The 19940-nt window shown below is 38.2% G+C and overlaps 1 protein-coding gene across 4 annotated transcripts in view; it reads left to right on the top strand.

Annotated features, from left to right (window-relative positions):
* The first annotated feature begins 428 nt into the window (after positions 1 to 428).
* The window catches only part of CCDC192 (coiled-coil domain containing 192), a 211715-nt gene continuing 192203 nt past the window's right edge, over positions 429 to 19940 (top strand). For all 4 annotated transcript variants that reach the window (XM_019831645.3, XM_045058581.1, XM_045058565.1 and 1 more), the window contains exons 1-2: positions 429 to 568; positions 5420 to 5471. In XM_019831645.3, coding sequence (XP_019687204.2) covers positions 465 to 568; positions 5420 to 5471 — 156 coding nt within the window. In that variant the 5' untranslated portion in view covers positions 429 to 464. The remainder of the gene's footprint in view (positions 569 to 5419; positions 5472 to 19940) is intronic.

A 19940-nucleotide genomic window follows, 5' to 3' on the forward strand; every position in this document is an offset into this window, starting at 1 on the left:
AGGAAAGAAGCCTTAGTTAGGAGGTGGCCAGGTGGGATCTTCTGTCTGGGGTCTATGGGTCCCAGGTAAAGAATATCATCACAAGCTGGGGGTAGTCTGTGCCAAAACTACTGCTAGCCTGTAAACCCATCCGTTTCTGTGTATGCACCCCTCTTAGACAAGCAGTGAGACCGTCAGCACTGATTCTAGATGCAAACAGGCCATGGCTTGAGCACAAAACCACTGCTTCTGGCCCACTTTGAATGCGTTTTCCAGAAATGATGAATATGTGGTGATTCCTCATGAATACTCATGCCTGGATCTGATTTGTGAAATGTTGTGAGGGGTTACTGTGGCTTTGTAATTGAGTTTTTTTTTTTCCTTTGGGAAGTTAACTGTTCTTCCCGCAGCCATTGTGGTTGCCTAGCAACAGGAAACAGTAGAGCAGTAACAGGGATTCTGAAACTAAGGCATGGAGATAGTTGATGTCTGTCCCATGGACAGGGTATCCCAGTGGCCCTGACGAGATGGGAGAATGTTACAGCAAGAAATCTGTGGCCCCAGGGTATGAAACCCCAGGGAGAAGCAGGTGAGTTCCCAGGTCCTTCTGTCCCAAAGAATTCTTGGAAATTTCTAGATAGAGTGGACTTTACTCAGTGCTTCAAAGGAAACCTTTCTTTAAAGCCTGGGGAAAAATATCAAACAGTCTTTTCACCTGTTCCAGGGAAATGACCCCTTTCTTTGAACGGTGCTTTCATAGGGCAGGGTCTGACATACAATAGGTATTCAATAAATATTTGTTGAATGAATAAAATGTCCCTTACTTGCTCTTCTCAGAATCACATACTCACCCCAACCATTTTATTGGCATTGAAGGGGAAGGCTGAGAACCACTGTAATGAAATGTCACCTTCACTGCTCCCTTGCCAGGAGATATCCACAAAAGAAGCTAGGTCATTCCAATGCTCCTCAAATAAAAACCCAAACCAACTCTGGCTACACATATGGAAGTAAAATTTACCTTTATAACTGATCTACAGTTAATCACTGGAAAATCTGCATGTTGGGACATTACTCATTTTCCCTTCAAATATAGAAATATCTTGTCAATTAGCATTTTCTTTTAAGCCTAGCATAGGAGATGACCACGCCTCCCCTGTAGAAAGAGGTGGACTGTGGAGGATGGTGTCCTGTGATATGTACACATGTAACTGTAGTACTGCTTAGGCTTTAAAACGTATTTTTATTGCATGAAAGGTGTGGGTCTTGTTTTTATTTGTTTTTAACCTTGGGTCTATGGACCACAGATGTTGTGGGATATTCACAAATCCCCCCAAACTTTACGTGAAATGTTTTTTCTAGGTGCAGAAGTTCTGTGACCTTCAAAAGATGAACAATCTTTGGGAGGAGGGAGTCTTTTGTCTGCTAAAGAAAATGAAATTTATCAAACACCTATGTTCTTTTAATTTCCCTGAACACAGCACCTAAAGAGATAATATGTCAATGTGCTGACAATAGGAGAGGTGAACATAATGTTACCAACTGAAGAGAAAATGCCCTGTGATTAACAACTTTGAAATGAACAGCCAAGTGTACAACCAGCAGGGAAACCAAGTAAAAAGCAGGACTTTGCTCTCACTGCAAATTATCATTGGTGTTTTTGTTCTCCTGGTATATGGAACTGAGTGTTCTGTGCAAGTAGAGAGCAGGGCTTTGATGTAGGACACAGCTGAGGACATGCTACCTTGGTTAACACTTAGATGGGTTCAGTCTAGCTTCTTCACTTCTAAGCAGGAGCAAAATGGTCACATGTGCCTGGTCGTCTGCCCTACTTTTCTCTCCCCTCTTCTTCTCAGGCCCTTGGGGGAAATCCTGTCTATAGTTTATAGACATCAAATGGGAATTTGCTCCTCTGCTTCTCTGAGAAAAGAAGGTTAGGCCTTGGATGCAATTAACCCAGGGACTAAAAAAAGGCATTTTCCCAGGAAATTCTTCCCCATAAGATTCGGCTGCTCAGTAGCTGTTTCCAAACCAGTTTTATCAACATCTGTTCATCACACGGACTAAGTGGTAACTGATCACTACTCCAACACAAACAAACAAACAGTGTACAAAGTTTGGACAACAGATAGATATTTCACTTAAAGGAAGGAAATACTTAACTTCTTATCAATTACTAAGAAAAAAAATTACTGTAAAGCCGAAATGTCATATTAATACTCCCTGCTGATAGAAATTTAAAGAATTTTCTCAGTTTTTCCATGAACCCTGAAGTAAAACAAAACCAGTGCAATAAAAACAAGCTTCATAAACACATTTGTTAATTCTAATTTGTTTTCTCTCAAGGCTAATAGGCTTTCTAAAGCTTTTTTCTCCTGAATTATGTTATAAACATGACTTGTGCTGTGTATGCCGAGTAGCTATGGTTACTCTGAGGCCATGACTCATGACCTTTAAATATTATTGTCAGGCAGCCAAAGCTCCTTCACTTTTAAATCAGTAGTTTTGCTTCAGGCATTATTAAAAGAAGGTGGTTTCAGTTGAACATTTGTTGTACATCTGAAGATGCACTTAAGGGTACTGTACCCACAATGTTTTGTTTGTTTGTTTTTGTTTTTGTTTTTATTTTTTTGGCTTCATTCAGTGACCAACTATTAATTTCTTGCTTGGTATATCATTGGGTGAATGAAAAATAAACAAGGATATTCCTTGTCCTCGAGGAGATGTCACTGAGATGTACAAAAACATAGGTAGACAAATAATTATTTACATGATTAAATGGCATCAGGGTTTGAAGAGACAGATATCCAAATACTGCTTGTGGACACAGGGGCAAGAAACAGTTTTGATTGGTAGGATCAAAGAAACGTCAGGAAGAGCCAGAATTTGAGTCATGGAATGAAGAACAGGTAAGATTTTCACAAACAGAGAAGAGAGTAAGAGCACTCTTGTCTGAGGAAACAACCAACGAAAAGGATAAACATATATTCTGGAAGTATTGAGGAGTACAGTTTGATGAAAGTGGCATTTTTGCAAGATCCACTGATAGATGATAAAATTAGATGGTAAGAGGGGGCAGTTTATTAAGGTCCTTCAAAACCATTTGTTGGTTTGCTCGGCAATATGATGGCAAAACTTTGTTTTCCATTTCGTGATAAAGAGATACTGTCAAGTACAAAGCACCAAAATACTGGTTTTTGCTGATTTGATATGATGTGAGAAGAGCAATTACATCTCTCAAAACCCCAGTGTGTCCTTCCACTGAGTGGGAATCTAATTAACTTTGTTCAATTGTCACTGATTACTTTGCGAACATTTTAAATGGTTTTATATGGTTTTGAAAAGTGAGAGACGTGCACAATAACATGGAAAAAAATAACACATTCGCGAGGGAGATAGTAGGACAGAAAATAATAAAAGTACCCTAGGATTTTAGAGTAAGGCTTATTGGTTGACAGCAGAAGAACAAGACTTATTAAGACTAGATATTTACTAAATCATCCATGGATTCATTCATTCATAAATAAATATTTATGGACCATTCTAGTCTTCTTCAAGATGCTAGAGAAAGGGTAACAAACTAGAAAAAAAATCTCTATCTTCAAGAGCTTTGTACTTTCAAGTGGGAGGAGGCACAATAAATATAATAAACAAACAAGTTCCACAGGATGCTAGAAGGTGGTAAGTACAGCAAAGAAAAATTAAACAAGGTGATGAGGATGGAGAGAAGGTGGAGAGGTCAATTTTAAAGGAGGCACATATGGGAGGCCTCAGCGAGAAAGCATATTTGCACAAAGACAAGAAGGGAGTGGAAAAGAGCCAAGCAGGCAAGTATGGAGTACGTGTTCCTGGCAGAAGGACTTGAAATGGGAGCCTAGATGAGAAGGTTGAGGAACAGCAAGGAAGCCAGCCTGACTGACTGAGGAGAGTATCAGATGAATTCAGAGAGGCAAAGGTGGACTTGTATGGGAAGGGGAAGGAGGGAGTAGGAAGTCCTACAGTACATGGGAAGGGTGGTTTGGTGAGACCTGTAGGGCCTCATACGCCATTGTACAGGTTTTGGCTTTTATTCTGAGTGAAATGAGATCCCGTACTTTGAGCAGAGGAGTGAAATGATGTTCGTTATTGTAGGTGTACTGAAAATAGAATGTAGACAGTACCATCTTGGAGGTTCATGCAGTAATCCAGGCAAGAGCTGACAGTAGCTTGAGGCTTGAACTAGGGTGTTAAGAGAAGATGGTAAGAGTTGGTCGGATACTGGATATAGTTTGATTGTAGAGCCAAGAGTGTCCTGTTAAAATTGCTTATGGGATCTGACACAGAAAGAGAGTCAAGGTGTCAGCCTGAGCAAGTGGAAGGATATTGTCATCATCAACTAAGATGGGGAAGAGTGTGAGCAGAAGATTGGGGGTAAGAATTAGGAGGTAGGTTAGAAAATGTTGAAACTTGAGATATCTATTAGGCATCCAGTGGAGATGTCAAGAAGGCAATTGCACGAATGAATCTGGAATTCGAGGGAGAAGTGTGGAAATGTGTCCTTGGCAGTGATCGGCATATTGATGAACTTAAAGCCATGAGGATGGGTGACATCGACAATGGAGCGGATATGGGTAGAGGAGAGAGGAAGCCTGGGAACATGCCGAAAGTGAGAGCTCAGAGAGAGACAAAGAACCATTGAAGCAAACTGAGAAGGAGCAGCAAGTGGGACAGGAAGAAAACCTGGGACCTTAGGAAGCCAAGTGAAAAGAGCATGTCAAGGAGGAAGTGATGAATCATGTCAAAACCTGTCATGTAATGTGAAATGTGACAAATGATCATAGCAGTAACAGCGATGTGGAGATCGCTGATGAACTAAGTGCAATTTATATGGGTGGTACTTAGGAGAATGTGAATGGAGCTGCAAGGAGGGAAGGAATTAGAGACAATGAGGATACAGCTTCGTTATAAAGGGGGTCAGAGTAATCAAGCAGAAAGAAAAGGGTTAAGAGACCTCGAGATGCAATAAATAACAGCATGTTTGTAAACTACTGGGAATGATCCCAGAAAGAGAGATTGATTGAGAAACAGTGTAGGAGACAAAGAATTCCCCAAGTCTGCTATTTTCACAGGACGGTATGCTTTCTTCCACTTTTTCTTTTTCTTTTTTTAGTTGAAAGAAGAGATTTTGCAGGTTTTCAGAACAGACTGTACTGTTCAGACTGCTTATTCTCAAGAGAACCTTTAAAGGCTATTTTATCTTCTTTGAGTGAAGTTTACATTCCATAGTTTTGATTTCCTTTAGAAATGTTCAGAAATTGACATTTGGAGGAAATACTTTAGAACAATTATCTTCAATGTCACAGTGTAGGGATCTATTTGATGTGGGGTGTGTATGTGTGTGTACAACTGTGTGCACTTCTGAAATAAAATTTTGGAATTCTAAACTCTTATTTTATTTCAGCACCACATCTGCAAGTTCAGAGTCAAATACACAACAAAGACACAGGACACTGGTAAGAAATGAAGTTTGCAGAAATTCTTTCTTGTTTCTTTGTTTTAAGCATTACAGTTAACAAAACTTTAACTTCCCTAATGAATGTTGAGATTTTCCTGACATAGTTTTGTTTTCACATTTCATTAGTAAAGATCTTAAAAACAAAACATGGAGTGTTCTTTATCTTGTAGAATGAGGCAAAGTGGGTAGAGTGCCAGCTAAGTGATATTACTGGGCAGTAGGGAAGTTAGGTGAGCAATGGTGTGGCCCCCCAATATCATGAACATCGTGGTTACCTCAAAGTATTCGCTTATACAGGAGGAAATTCTGGTATTCAAAAAAGGTACAGATTGGGTAAATCACATTATTTGGTTTATTTAGGCTAAGGGTTAAATCACAGTCTTTTCCAGATATTTCTAATTCACACCCTTACAAATCAGCAAATGACAGACCTAGCTCTGACCCTTGAGGTCCTGTCTCTTCTATGAGCTCTGTTACACCCTGGGATAGTCAGGTCCTTTTTACCTGAGCCTCAGTTAGTACCTGCCCAAGCCTCGGGTAGCCAAATTACAGGCTGTTGAGAAATGTTGAGGTTGGGTGATGGGGACATGGGAGTTCATTACACTAGTCCTCCACTTTTATGTTAATTTGAGGATTTCCCCTAAAGAAAAAAATAAGCTATCTGTGTACTCCTGACTCAGTTTTAGTAAGGGGATCCCCTAGACTCTACCATAGATGTTTCTAGAACAATCCTGAAACCCAGACAAGAACCCAGTCATAATGACCAAGTCATTTAAAGTCTCAGGATCTTATTTTTCATCCATGAAATGAGGATGATGAACTTTAATAGTCTACCTCAAATAAGACGTTTGGGATATGAAAATGGTGGGTGAAGTCACACAAGTAAATGGAAATAGAGTTATTCGGTAATGACAGCATTCAAATGGGCTCCCCTATGGGCTAGGGACCCCACTCTTTGGTTTCTCTATTTCTTTCCGGATTCACCAGTTCTACTCTACCACTCCCATCCCATCTCAGCATCCCCAGCTAAGAACAAATGATCTAGTGAACTGTATATCCAGAATCTCACTCCTGCAGTTATTTTTGTTCCACATTAACATCTCTTTTTTTTTATTTTATTTTTTATTTTTTAAAATTTACGTCCAAATTAGTTAGCATACAGCGAAACAACGGTTTCAGGAGTAGATTCCTTAATGCTCCTTACCCATTTAGCCCATCCCATCCCTCCTCCCACAACCCCTCCAGCAACCCTCAGTTTGTTCTCCATATTTATGAGTCTCTTCTGTTTTGTCCCTCCGTTTTTGTATTATTTTTAACATCTCTTTTCTAAGTCACGTTCATTTAACCTGACTCCCGACAGACTGAACTTGTCTCTCAAATCCATAATTATTTTCAGCAGGAGGGGTTTTGTTAAAGAAATAGAAGTCAAGGGAGACCAATCTAGATTGGTAGAATATGAACTTTATTACAAATCTTCTTTCTGAGTGTAGTTGTTATTTAATCTTATATTGTGTGTTTTCAGCTAGCAAAAAAAAAAAGCCTAATAATGAAGGTTTTTAAATGTATATATTGGAACTATTTATAATTCTGTTGCCCACAGAGAAAGTATCCCTCACTGGCACCGTGTAAAAACATTTTTTTCTCTGCTTGGAACCCTTGGGTTAGCAGTTAAATTGCAGTTTTGGAGAGACTTCAGCTCACCAATCTCTGTTGACTGCCTTTCCCTCTAACAAGGCTAATCAATTAGCACCCTAGAGGTAACCCTCTAGTTGGCTGCATATGACACTGAAAAGGACAAGGTGCCAATTACCACATTTAGGATTTCTGTTCAGGGCTCCCAATTAGCTTTGTGGAGTTCAGAATCTACTTCTTTCAATTTACATTTAATACAGTTGGGATCCCCAGGGTTGGAAGTAGTTGGTTCTGCTGTGTTCTGCTGTGTTTTTACATTTCTAAAAGAATACATTCAGCTGAAGGAGGTTAGAATTAGGGATCTCAAGGCCCTAAGATATCCGCAGTTAGGGCTGTCTCCTTATCAGACAATCCCTTTCAAATCTCGGAACTCTTGGACGGTCACTCAGCAGAACTGATTCTGCTATGTATCATGAGGAACCAAACTGCAAGTAGATCTCAGATGCCTCTTTAAAATTTATTTTGATGTTTACTTTTGAGAGAGAGAGACAGACAGACAGACAGACAGAGCACGAGTGGGGGAGGGGCAGAGAGAGAGGGAGACACAGAATCAGAAGCAGGCTGAACCAGGCTCTGAGCTGTCAGCACAGAGCCAGATGCGGGGCTTGAACCCACAAACTGTGAGATCATGGCCTGAGCTGAAGCTGGACGCTTAACCGACTGAGCTAGCCGGGTACCCCATCAGAAGCCTCTTTTAAAATAGCTGCAGTTTGCTGTAACAGAAGAGAAGGAAATTGAAGGATGAAACCTGTTTAATTCTGTGAAGATATCTTGACCACCCAAACGCAATGAAACCTGTGCTACCTATCTGAAAATGGTGGTTCCCTATTGGCCTTTACTACACTGTTCTCTGCGCCTTTAATTTTTGAACTCTTCTGGTAAACTGCATCCTTAGAGTATCAACTGGCCTTTGTTTATTCATCTCTGTGTCCCCAGGATAGAGTCTCTGCTGCCAAAATAGCACTCAGTCATTACTGTCTGAGTCCATTGGACTGAACAAATGGACTGAGCCCCAGGCATGGTATTAGGTGATGGACAGATGCTATCCCTCCAATTCCTACAGCACCAGATGGCCATGGTTTTCAGAATCATCACTATCATATTGATACCTTTCTTCTTATTATTAACACTGGAGAAATTAAGAAATTGTGATTTGGGGAGGTTGAGAAAGTTTTCAGATGTTGAATGACCAATGAATCTGTGTTCACCAGATAGGGGGAATATTATGGGATAATGCAGTGTTACTTTCTTTAGATCCACATCTCAGGTGCGAGGCTGTCCCTGTTTATCTGCACCTTATTCTTTTGGGCCCGTTGGAGGATTAGAATGTTATTTAAACTGTTGCCTTGCTGCATGTTAAGATCTTCTGGCAGAGAACAGCTAGTGCATATAAATAACCTCATTTGAAACTGTTTAGGAAACAGAAATTATATTGAAAGGAGGCTTGACCTGAGCCAGATACCTGGCTCCGAATTTCTCCCTCTGAACTATTCCTGACCCGCTGTGACACACAGAAATGAATTATGTAAAACACATGATGTCAGTGGTTATGTGGAGGGGCACATCCACAAGTGACGGTGTGGGTATGAATTCATTAATGCTAGAATATGTATGAAGTATTTCACTCATTGTGCAAAACTAAGCTTATTAGAAAACCTCAGAAACCATTTGGCTTTCAAGTCGTAATTTAGCGATGACTTCATTAAAGAATCATTATTCTAGGCGCCGAAACTATGAAAGCACTTTTTTATTTGTAATTGGTGAGGTCAAATTCATAGCACACTACAAAGAACGTCAGCTTTCCAAAACTAACTTAAAGGAGCTGAAATATTTTGCATCTGATAAATGCAGAAAGGCAAGCAATGCCTTAAATTGTGCCAAACTGTATAAATTCTGTTTTTCTTTTAGTACTTGGTATGATATAGTATTACATTCGCAGGAAGCATGTATTTGGTCTCATTATGATATTTCTAAATTTTTATATTCTAAAATGGCTTTCAGAAAATCCTTCGCATTGCAGAGAAAACTTTCAAATTATTTGTTAATATATCACGTGTGTTTGCAATGAAACTTTCAAGTTATTTAAAGGAAATCTTCCTATTTATTCTGAGAATAAGATCAATATAGAACTGCATCTCTATGCATATTTAAATATAAAGATTTGTGGATGTTCTAGAAAATGGAGTATTTAGGTATTTATTTTTCCCACTTTAATAGGTGAGAAATGATGTGTCAAAATTTTTGTTTTGGATTTCTTTCTTTCCTCTTCCTCTCTTTTTTCCTTCTCTCTTCCTTTGCTTGCTTCCTTTTCTTTCTTTCTTTCTTTCTTTCTTTCTTTCTTTCTTTCTTTCTTTCTTTCTTTCTTTCTTTCTTTCTTTCTTTCTTTCGTTCTCTCTAGTCTTTTACTGAAGCCAACTTGACAAATTTGAAATGTACAAGTTGAATTTGACATACACATACAAACCAGTCAAGAGAATGAAACTACCCATCACCCCCAGGAGTTTCTCAGGCTCCTCTCTAATCCCTACCACCCACTTCTCCACACCTGCCTATATACCATTCTCAAGGAAGCACTGATATGCCTTATGCCACTGTCTATAATTTTGCATTTCCTTGAGCTTTATATAAATGGAGTATGTGATATATTAATGCAGTTCTATATTGGTCTCATGATAAGAATAAATAGGAAGATTTCCTTTAAATCACTTGAAATGTTGATTTAAAGCATGAGTGATATATTAACATATCATACAGTATGTACCCCCTTTTACTGGCTTCTTTTACTTAGCAGAATTATTTTGAGATTCATCCATGTTGTAGTCTGTATCAATAATTCATTTTTATTGAATAGGACCCCACTGTATTGAACCCATCAGTTTGTCTATCCCTCTACCTGTTGACTGACATTTAGGTTATTTCCAGTGTTTGACTCTTACAAATAAAGCTGCTTTAAACATTCACGAACAAGTCTTTGTGTGGACCTATGCTTTCTTTTCCCTTGGGTGAATACCTAAGAGTGAAGTGATTGAATCATATGATAATTTAACTTTCTTAAAAACTGTCAAACAGTTTTTCCAAAGTGATAGCATCATTTTACATTTCCACCAGCAGTGTGTGAGAGTTTTAGTTGACCCACATTCTCTCCAACCTTGGTAGGGTTAGTCTTTTAAGTCTTAGCCTTTCTAATGTATTAGTAGTATCTCAGTGTGGTTTTAATTTGCATTTCCTTAATAGCTAATGGTGTCCAGTACCTTTTCATGTACTTATTTGCCATCTTTATGTCTTGTTTGGTGAAGGATCTACTGAAATCTTTAGTTTGTGTTTAAGTTGTTTTGTTTCTCATTATTGGATTAGAGCTCTTGATGTATTCTAGAGATAAGAAATTTTTCAGATATATGTTTTGAAACTATTTTCTCCAGCCTGTGGTTACTCTTAATCTTACGTGTCTTTAGAAGGGCAGGAGTTATTAATTTTTATGAAGTCTAACTTATCACTTGGTATTCTCATGGCTCATGCGTTCGCTATCTAAAAATTCTTTGCCCAAGGTCACAAATATTTTCTCCTGTTTTCTTCCTACAGTCTTAAAGTTTTAGGTTTTACATTTAGATCTAGGCTTTATTTTGAGTTCATCATGCTTGATGATGACTCAAAGCTTGAGTCTCTCTCAAGGAATCTCCCTCAGCTAAAGGAGCTCCAAGGCTCTAAGGCCATCCATCTTCATGGGATCAACCATTATCCAATGAATGGTTGTGGCAGGGCCTCAGGACCAGGTCCCCTTCTTTAGACAGAGGACAATTCTGAAAGGCCAGACCCCATCCACAGCCCCCATAGAATTTCTGAGGCTGCTGTTGCATTCTGCATCTCTTTTCCTTTAGAGGTGTTGCTCCCAAGAGCCGCCTCCAGTAAGCTGCTCCCCAGGGGCCCTAACCTAAAAAGTCAAAATAGGTCTAAGGGAACGAATAAGGTTTTGCAAATGGAAACTCATAAGAAATGCAAAACAGCTACTGTGCTGTCACTAAGGGCACGGCAAAAGATGTGAAGAGAAACTGTCACTGTGACTCTGATACCCTTTCAGAGAAGTCTTTCTTCATATAAGATTTAATGAATGTATGTTTGCAGACTTTAAGGAAGCAAAAGTTTGCATTTAATAAAGTACGATGCTGTCTATTTAGTCCATCTACAAAATTGGCTTTTTCCCACAAAAGAACACAAATAGTAAAGAAATTGAATGTTTACTTCTAGCAATATCTGCTAGTTATCTAGATGGTATCTAACATGACTCTGGAAGAGTGATGCTATCTCCCAGATGCTGGGATGTGAGATGTTAGTTGGAGTGTTTAGCCAGTGTTCAACCTCTCGTATAGCTTCTTTCATGTTGACATCTTGCAATATGGATATGCCGATCCATATCATGCTCTCCTGCTCCCATCCCCACTCTGTCCCTGGGCAATCAACTCTAGTTCATCTAACCTAAATCTATAGCCTAAATTCTATCACAGAAGCAACTTCAACAGAGATTTTGGGTCTAGCAGTACATAGAATGATGGTAATCATCATAGACCTATACCTGGTTAAAAAGGTATTTTTTCCTTTGGTTATTATCAAGAAAGATCAAAACTTCATTTTATTTGATGATCATTAAAATTTATGCATGTTATCAGTTGCAGTGGGCAAATGGCTTATTATTTTGTTTAGCTGAAGGATTTACTTCTTCACAACACTCTATTTGTCATAGTTATTAAGAGACCCTCTGGATGGAAGCTTCCCTCGGAATGCATTTCTTCGGTCTGGGCGGGCAGCAATGGAAGGAGGGGTAAATTGGAGTTTAGATGCACTACTTCCACTCCTATGCCATTAAGTCAAAGAAGACACAAGGCTTAAAACAGCTTCAAAAGCTGAGGAAGTAAAATCACATCATGAGCCTAGAAGAAGTTTCAAAAATGTTTTTTGATGGACAAAAATTATAGCACTATAAAACCAGATGTGAAAGAAAAAAGAATATGGGAGCCTGGGTGGCTCAGTGAGTTAGCATCTGACTTCGGCATCTGACGAAGCATCTGACTTCGGCTCAGGTCATGATCTAGCAGTTCATGGGTTCGAGCCCCACCTCGGGCCCTGTGCTGACAGCTCAGAGCCTGGAGCCTGCTTCGGATTCTGTGTCTCCCTCTCTCTGCCCCTCCCCAACTCGCACTCTGTCTCTGTCTGTCTCTCAAAAATGAATAAACATTAAAAAATAAAAAAAATAAAAAAAAAAGAATTAAACCTAAGGAAAATAAAAAGAAATGCTAGAGATAGATGCAAAAGAAAACATGAGTTCTAGAATTTCTTATTTTAATAATAAGCTCTATTTAACTTGAGAACAGAGGCCACGAAAAAGATGTTAGCAGTTCAAAATGAGGTTGGCCAAAGAACTAGGAAGTGTTCTTTAGAAAATGATCCTTCACAAGCAATTGGGCAGGATGACCTATTTCATTTTAATTTCTATGATAGAGTAAATGTATAAGAAACAAAAGGTCCTGTTTTCACATGCAAATGTGCTCCTTTGGTTTTTATAAATGTCAGCAGGCAAAGAAATTCAGAAAACATGTGGCACTGAAACAGATTGTTTACAGATAGGATGTTTTTCAGAATTTCCCCAAGAGGCATCAGTGGCGCAAAGGGCCTCTATAAACTAAAGCATTTGAATGTCTGCAAATTTGTTTCATCAAATGCCCATGACATTTTTTTTTCCCCTCCACTTGGCTCCTTTAAATGGCAAAAACTTTCAAACAACAGGCATTATTTGGGGAAAGCACGCCAATTTGTGCTGTGTAGTGCTGACACATTTTATTTTCTGTGAGGGTGGAAATGTTGAGAAGTTTGTATGTGTGGCAAGAAGGACGTTGTGAAATACCAAAAGGGGACAGAAGTTAAATGTATATATATTTAAATAGATACAAATTAAGTACATATACTTAATTTGCTTCCAGGTTTACCCTGAATTAATATTCTGAATAAACTCAAGTTTCACGTAAAATTTGCTCAACTTCCAAAACCTGAATGTTTAGATCAAAGGAAGACAGGCAAGGGGAAGTGTATTTTGGGACCATCTAATCAATGAGTCTGACTTTGAGAACACACTTCAGTTGCTGCAGGCTGAAGAGAAATACTTCTCACAACTTCAGATTTTCCCCAAGAGAGAATATCCTCCCAAAGGGCTAGGACAGCTACTCAATCTAGCCTTTCCCAAAGAAGTAAGTCTCCTTGGGACAGGGAGAGGGATCCGGGAGGAAGAAGCACAAAGGATTCAGGATCTCGGGGATTAAGCTTGGCCTCTGGCTGCCCTCAATCTCGTCAGGCAGATTAGATAACATTGGTTTAATTTGTTTTGATAACTGACATTTGCGGCTGGGAATAATAGCCCCAGGGCGTCATGTCAACAGCAGAGCTGTTTGTGTTAGATCAAGTATCAGAGTCAATTGGTTCTTTGAAAATATGTCTAATAATGTGAACCAATGTGATGTGCTATCTGTACTTAATGAGGCTTGGAGAAATCAAATATTTCTCCAAGTTTTGATTAGAGTTCGTTTCTTCAAAAAGTTGACTCTCCTTGGACAAATTTATGCATAATATGCAAAAATGAGAAGCTAATTTAGACTCTGAAAATTCTTTACCTTGTAAGAAAACTTACCACTTACCACTATTTCAATCCATTTATGAAGCATTTATAAATATTCAGAGTAAGTAATAGAAAATATTTGTCACATCTATTACAACATCCTTAAAATATTAAGGTCACATATAAATCAATGAGGAAAAAATTAGCCTTTAAAAAGAAATTGGACAAAGGACACATATCAAAATTTACAAAAGTCTTAAGACATACAGATATCTAATAAGCTGTCCAAACTTACAAATGTCAAATAATATGTCCAAATAATAGAAGGCAAACAAAGTAAAAATTTTAAAACTTAGATATCACATTTTATCTCTAAGTGTGACAGATACAAAGAGTATTTAGGAGGAAGGGGTCCAAGATGGAGGCATAGGAATATCCTGAATTCAGGCCCTCCTAAAGACACCCAATCTATAGCTACATATGGATCATTTCCCTCTGAAAAGATGTGAAAACTAGATGCACTGCTTTCTATAACAAAGCATCAAAGGACCACATGATGTGGATAGGAGAGGCAGAAACAGTCTCGTAAGCCCCGCACCCCTAGCCACAAACACAATAGGGAAGAATCTCACCAGACAGGAACATCTCCTAGAAGAGCAAGGTATTGGTGCCCCACATTGAGCACCCAAGCCCCTGGGATCTGCACTGGAAAGATGAGCTCCCAGTATATGTGGCTTGGAAAACCAACAGGGCAGACGTCCAGGAGTCCCAAAGCACCATGGGAAACTGAGGTTCTGCTTTTGGAGAGCTCACATGTGGTCTCACTCACCCCAAGACCCAATGAAAATATAGCTTGAAAAGTACCTAGCCTCTATCTGAGACAGATTCACTTGCTGACCTAGGGGCAGTGGCTGGAGGGGTAGGGGATGGCTGGGACGTCCCTCGGCGATGGAGGCACTGGGGGCACCATTGTTGCACTTACCACATGGCCCGCTAGTGCAGGTTTATTCTCCTATGCCCAGTGGTATAGGCAAGGGTGAGCAGTTGGGACATTTGCTGAGGCCAGAAAGCACAGTTGGTTGCAGGCTCCCTGACCTCTAGCTGGAGTAGGTAAGCACAAACAGTTGTACCGTTCTCTTACTCCCAGCCTAAAGGTAGCACACTCTCACAAACAAGGCACTCTCTTGCTGTATTGCTGAAGCCCATAAATGCATGCAGTTAAGACATTTTCCCATTGCCCTTCTGAAGCCCTGTCTACTACACTTTTGAGCAGCCATGCTAAAGCCTGAGAGTATGTGCAGTTCAGACAGGGGACACCTCTTGATCACCTGGGGCACATGAAGACTTATGCTCCAGAGCTCCAAGGGACTGTAACAATCAGAAAGACAGTGCTGGTCAGACACCATCCTCAGGGCACTGTACAAACAGCAGGTTGAAAGACAGCCCCAGTCGTCCCTGAAAAATGCCTATTTTCTTACTCTGGAGCTTCAGCCTGAAGAATAGACTTCGAGTTTCTCATCTAGAGCTAAGGAGGTATATCCAGGGAGTTTAAGCAAGGGGATACCATCCTTGGGTATCCCCTTGGCCTCACTACAGCTTGATAAGACTTCTCAGAAAGGGACTTAAATGCTTGTCTGGAGGCCTGAGTTTTGCAACTCTTGTCCAGGGGACACCTTTAGACCTCCTGGTCTGGAAGCCAGCAGAGTTTACAATTGCAGTCCCACAGGACTGTATATATTCGCATACTTTAAAACCTGCTGCTGAAGGGTCTGACTTCCAATCAACCCGAAACTAGGTGCTAAATAAGATTCCTCCCCTTGGATCACTGACAGGTCTTCATACACACCTAACATTGGGGGTGTGTCAAGAATAAATCAGGCAGTTAAGAGAATCAAAAGGTTCAAGAGACAACCAAGAGCTTGACAAGGTTGAAGGAGAAGGATCATCACCTTCACAGGGTCATCCCTTCAAGGCTGAGACATGTAGCTGTTTTGCGTCATACATAGAAATAAACACAAAGTGTAGGAGTGATTGGGTGGCTCAGTTAGTTAAGCATCAGAATCTTGGTTTTAGCTCAGGATCATGATCTCATGGGGTTCGAGCCTGATATTGGGCTCCATGCTGACAGTGCACAGCCTGCTTGGGATTCTCTCTCATCTTCTATCTCTGCCCCTCCCCTGCTCACGCTATCTCTCAAAATAAATAAATAAACATTAAAAAAAGAAACAAAAGGGTCAAACAAAATGAAGAAACAGGGAAATATGTTCCAAACAAAAGAAAAAGACCTTAATGAGAAGTAATCCACCTGATAAGGAATCCAAAGTAATGGTCATAAAGATGCTCAATGAACTCAGGAAAAGAATGGATGAATGCAGTGAGAGCTTCAACAAAGAAATAGAAAACATAGAGTACCAAATAGAAGTCACAGACCTGAAGAACACAATAATTGAATGGGAAAATACACTAGAGGAATTTGATAGCAGACTGGATAAAGGAGAAGAATGGATTAGTAAGCTATAAGAGAGGGTAGTGGACCTCACCTAAACAAAGCACCAAAAAGACAAAATAATTTTAAAAAATTAAAATAATTTAAGGTACCTTAACAACAACATAAAGAATAGCATTCCATTATAGAGGTCCCAGAAGGAGAAGAGAGAAAGGGACAGAAAACTTATTTGAAGAAATAGATGAAAACTTCCTTAAGCTAAGGAAGGAAACAGACATCCAGGTCCAGGAATTCCAGAGAGTTTCAGATTAAATGAACCCAAAGAGAGCCACACCAAAACACATTAAAATAAAAATGTCAATAGTTAAAGATGAAGACAGAATCTGAAAAAGTGTCAAGAGAAAAGGAAAACCCTATAAGGCTATCAGCAATTTTCTCAGCAGAAACTTTGCAAGCCAGAAGGAAATGGCTTACGACATCAAAGTGATGGGCAAACAAACAAACAAACAAAAAACTCCTCACCAAAAATATTCTACCCAGCAAAGCTATTATTCATATCTGAAGAAGAAATAGTTTTTTCCAACAGGCAAAAGGCAAAGGAGTTCATCATTATTAAACTGGCCTTGCAAGAAGTATTCAAGGGTCTACCATAAGCTAAAAAGAAAAGGCATTAATTAAAAACAAGAAAACATACAACAATGAAAAATCTCACTAGAAAAGGTAATATAGTGTCAAGGTAGTAGACTAACCACTTATAAAGCTGCTAAGAAGATTAAAACAAAAGTAGTAAAATTAATGAAAATTATAATTAGTTAAGCATTACATAAAAGAAAAAGCTGTGAAAAGTGACATCAAAAACATAAAATGTGGAGGAAGCAATAATATAAAGTTTTGGGATGTGCTTAAAATTAAATTGCTACTAATTTAAAATACACTGTTAGATACATAGGATGACATATGTGACACTCACAGTAACCAAAAAGCAAAAACTTATTTGTAAATCCACGAAAGAAAATGAAAACATAATCTAAAATAACACTAAAAATGTTATCAAACCAGAAGGGAAGAGAGAGAGAAAGAAGAAAGGAACACAGAGGAACTACAAAACATCCAGAAAACAACTGACAAAATGGCAGTAAGTACATATCTATCAATAATTACTTTAAATGTAAATGGACTAAATTCTCTAATCAAAAGACATAGAGGGGTTGAATGGGCAAATAACAAGACACATCTGTGTACTGCCTACAAGAGATTCACTTTAGACACAGAGAAACTGAAAATGAAAGGATGAAAAAATATATGTTGTGTTAATAAAAAAAGAAGGAAATCTGGTGTAGCTATACTCATATCAGACTAAGAAGACTTTTTAAAAGACTGTAATAAAAGACAAAGACAGGCACTACATAATGATAAATGGGTCAATTCAGTAAGAACATATAACATTTATGAATATATAGAAACATAGAAACACCAAAAAATATAAAGCAAATATTAACAGATCTAAAAGGAAAAATTTCCAGCAACACAATAATAGTAGGGGGTTTTAACACCCCACTTACATCAATGGATGGACCATCCAGACAGAAAATCAACAATAAACATCAGCCTTAAATGGCACATTAGACCAGATGGACTTAATATATAAATGTATAAAACAGTCCATCCAAAAGTAACAGGATACACATTTTTCTCAAGTGTACAAGGAACGTTTTCAGGATAGATCACATTTTAGGCCATAAAATAATTCTCAATAAATTCAAAAGGACTGAAATAATACCAAGAATTTTTTTTTTCATACCACAATGGCATGAACCTAGAAATCAATTATAAGAAAACTGGAATAACTACAAATACACGGGTATTAAACAACATGTTACTGAACAACTACCAGGTCATAGAAAAAAATCAAAGGATAAATAAAAAAACTACCTAGAGACAAATTAACACCAAAATCTGTGGGATAAAGCAAAAGCAGTTCTAAGAGGGAAGTGCATAGCAATACAATACAGGCCTACCTCAAGAAACAAAAGAAATCTCAAATTAACAATTTAACTTTATACCTAAAACAACTAGGAAAAGAAGAAGAAACAAACTCCAAAGTTAGTAGAAGGAAGAAAATAATAAAGATCAGAGTGGAAATAAATGAAATGGATACTAAAATGATAATAGAAAAGACTAATTAAACTAAGAGCTAGTTCTTTGAAAAGACAAACAAAAATGACAATCTACCTAGACTCACCAAGAAAAATTGAGAGATGGCTCAAATACATAAAATAAGAGATAAAGGAGAAGTTACAACTGATATCACAGAAATACAAAGAACATAAAGAGACCACTATGAACAATTAAATGCCAACAAATTAGACAACCTAGAACAAATGGATAAATTCCTAGAAATTTATAATCTTTCGAGACTGAATCATAAAGAAATAGAAAATGTGAAGAGGCCAATTACTAGTAAGGAGAGTGAATCCATAATCAAAAACCTCCCCAAAACAAAAGTCCAGGACCAGAGGGCGTCACTAGTGAGTTCTACTGATCATTCAAAGATTTAATACTTATCCGTTCTTAAACTCTCCAAAAAATTGAAGAGGTGGGAGAGCCTCCAAACTCCTTTTAGCAGGCCAGGATCACCCCAATACCCAAACCAGAGATTACACACACACACACACACACACACACACACACACACACACACACATTATAGGCCACTATCCCTGATAAACATAGATACAAAAATCCTTAGCAAAATTTTAGCAAAGCAAATTCAGCTATACATTAAAAGTATCATACATCATAATCAAGTGAGATTTATTCTAGCTAGGGATGCAAGAGTGGTTCCAATCCACAAACCAATTTGAATAAACGATAACAAAATGAAAGATAAAAATCATATGATCATTTCAATAGATGCAGAAAAAGCATTTGACAAAATTCAACATTCATTTATGATAAAAATTCTCTATGAAGTGGATATGGAGAATGTACCTTAACATAATAAAGGTCATTTATGACAAACCCAAAGCTCACATCGTACTCAACAGTAAAAAGCTGAAAGCTTTTCCTTTAAGATTAGGAACAAGACAAGGATGGTCACATTCCCAAAGTTACTCACAGAATATTGAAAGTCTTAGCCACAATAATTAGGCACAAAAAAGAAATAAAAGCTATGCAGATTGAAAAGGACTAAGTAAAACTATTTGTGGATGACATGATACACCCAAAGAGTCAACCAAAAAACTGTTAGAACCAGTAAATGAATTTAGTAAAGTTGCAGGATACAAAGTTAATATATAGAAATATGCTGCATTTCTACATACTAATAATGAACTATCAGACAGAGAAATCAAGAAAACAATCTGATTTACAATCATATCAAAAAGGGTAAAATAGCTAGGAATAAATTTAACTGAAGAAGCGAAAGATTTTTACACTAAAAGCTGTTAAGACACTGATGAAAGGAATTGAATATGACACAAAAAAATGGACATATTTCACACTCACAGATTGGAAGAGTTAATATTGTTAAAACGTTCCTATTACTCAAAGCAATCTATAGATTCAATGCAATCAAAATTACAATGACTTTTTTCACAGAACTAGAACAAAAAATTCTAAAATTTGTATGGAACCACAAAAGACCCCAAAAGGCCAAAACCATATTAAGAAAGCAGAACAAAGCTGGAGGTATCGTGGTCCCTGATTTTACACCGTTCCACAAAAATACA

The sequence above is a fragment of the Felis catus genome, chromosome A1 (assembly GCF_018350175.1).
Source record: "Felis catus isolate Fca126 chromosome A1, F.catus_Fca126_mat1.0, whole genome shotgun sequence".
NCBI classification, from domain to species: Eukaryota; Metazoa; Chordata; class Mammalia; order Carnivora; family Felidae; genus Felis; species Felis catus.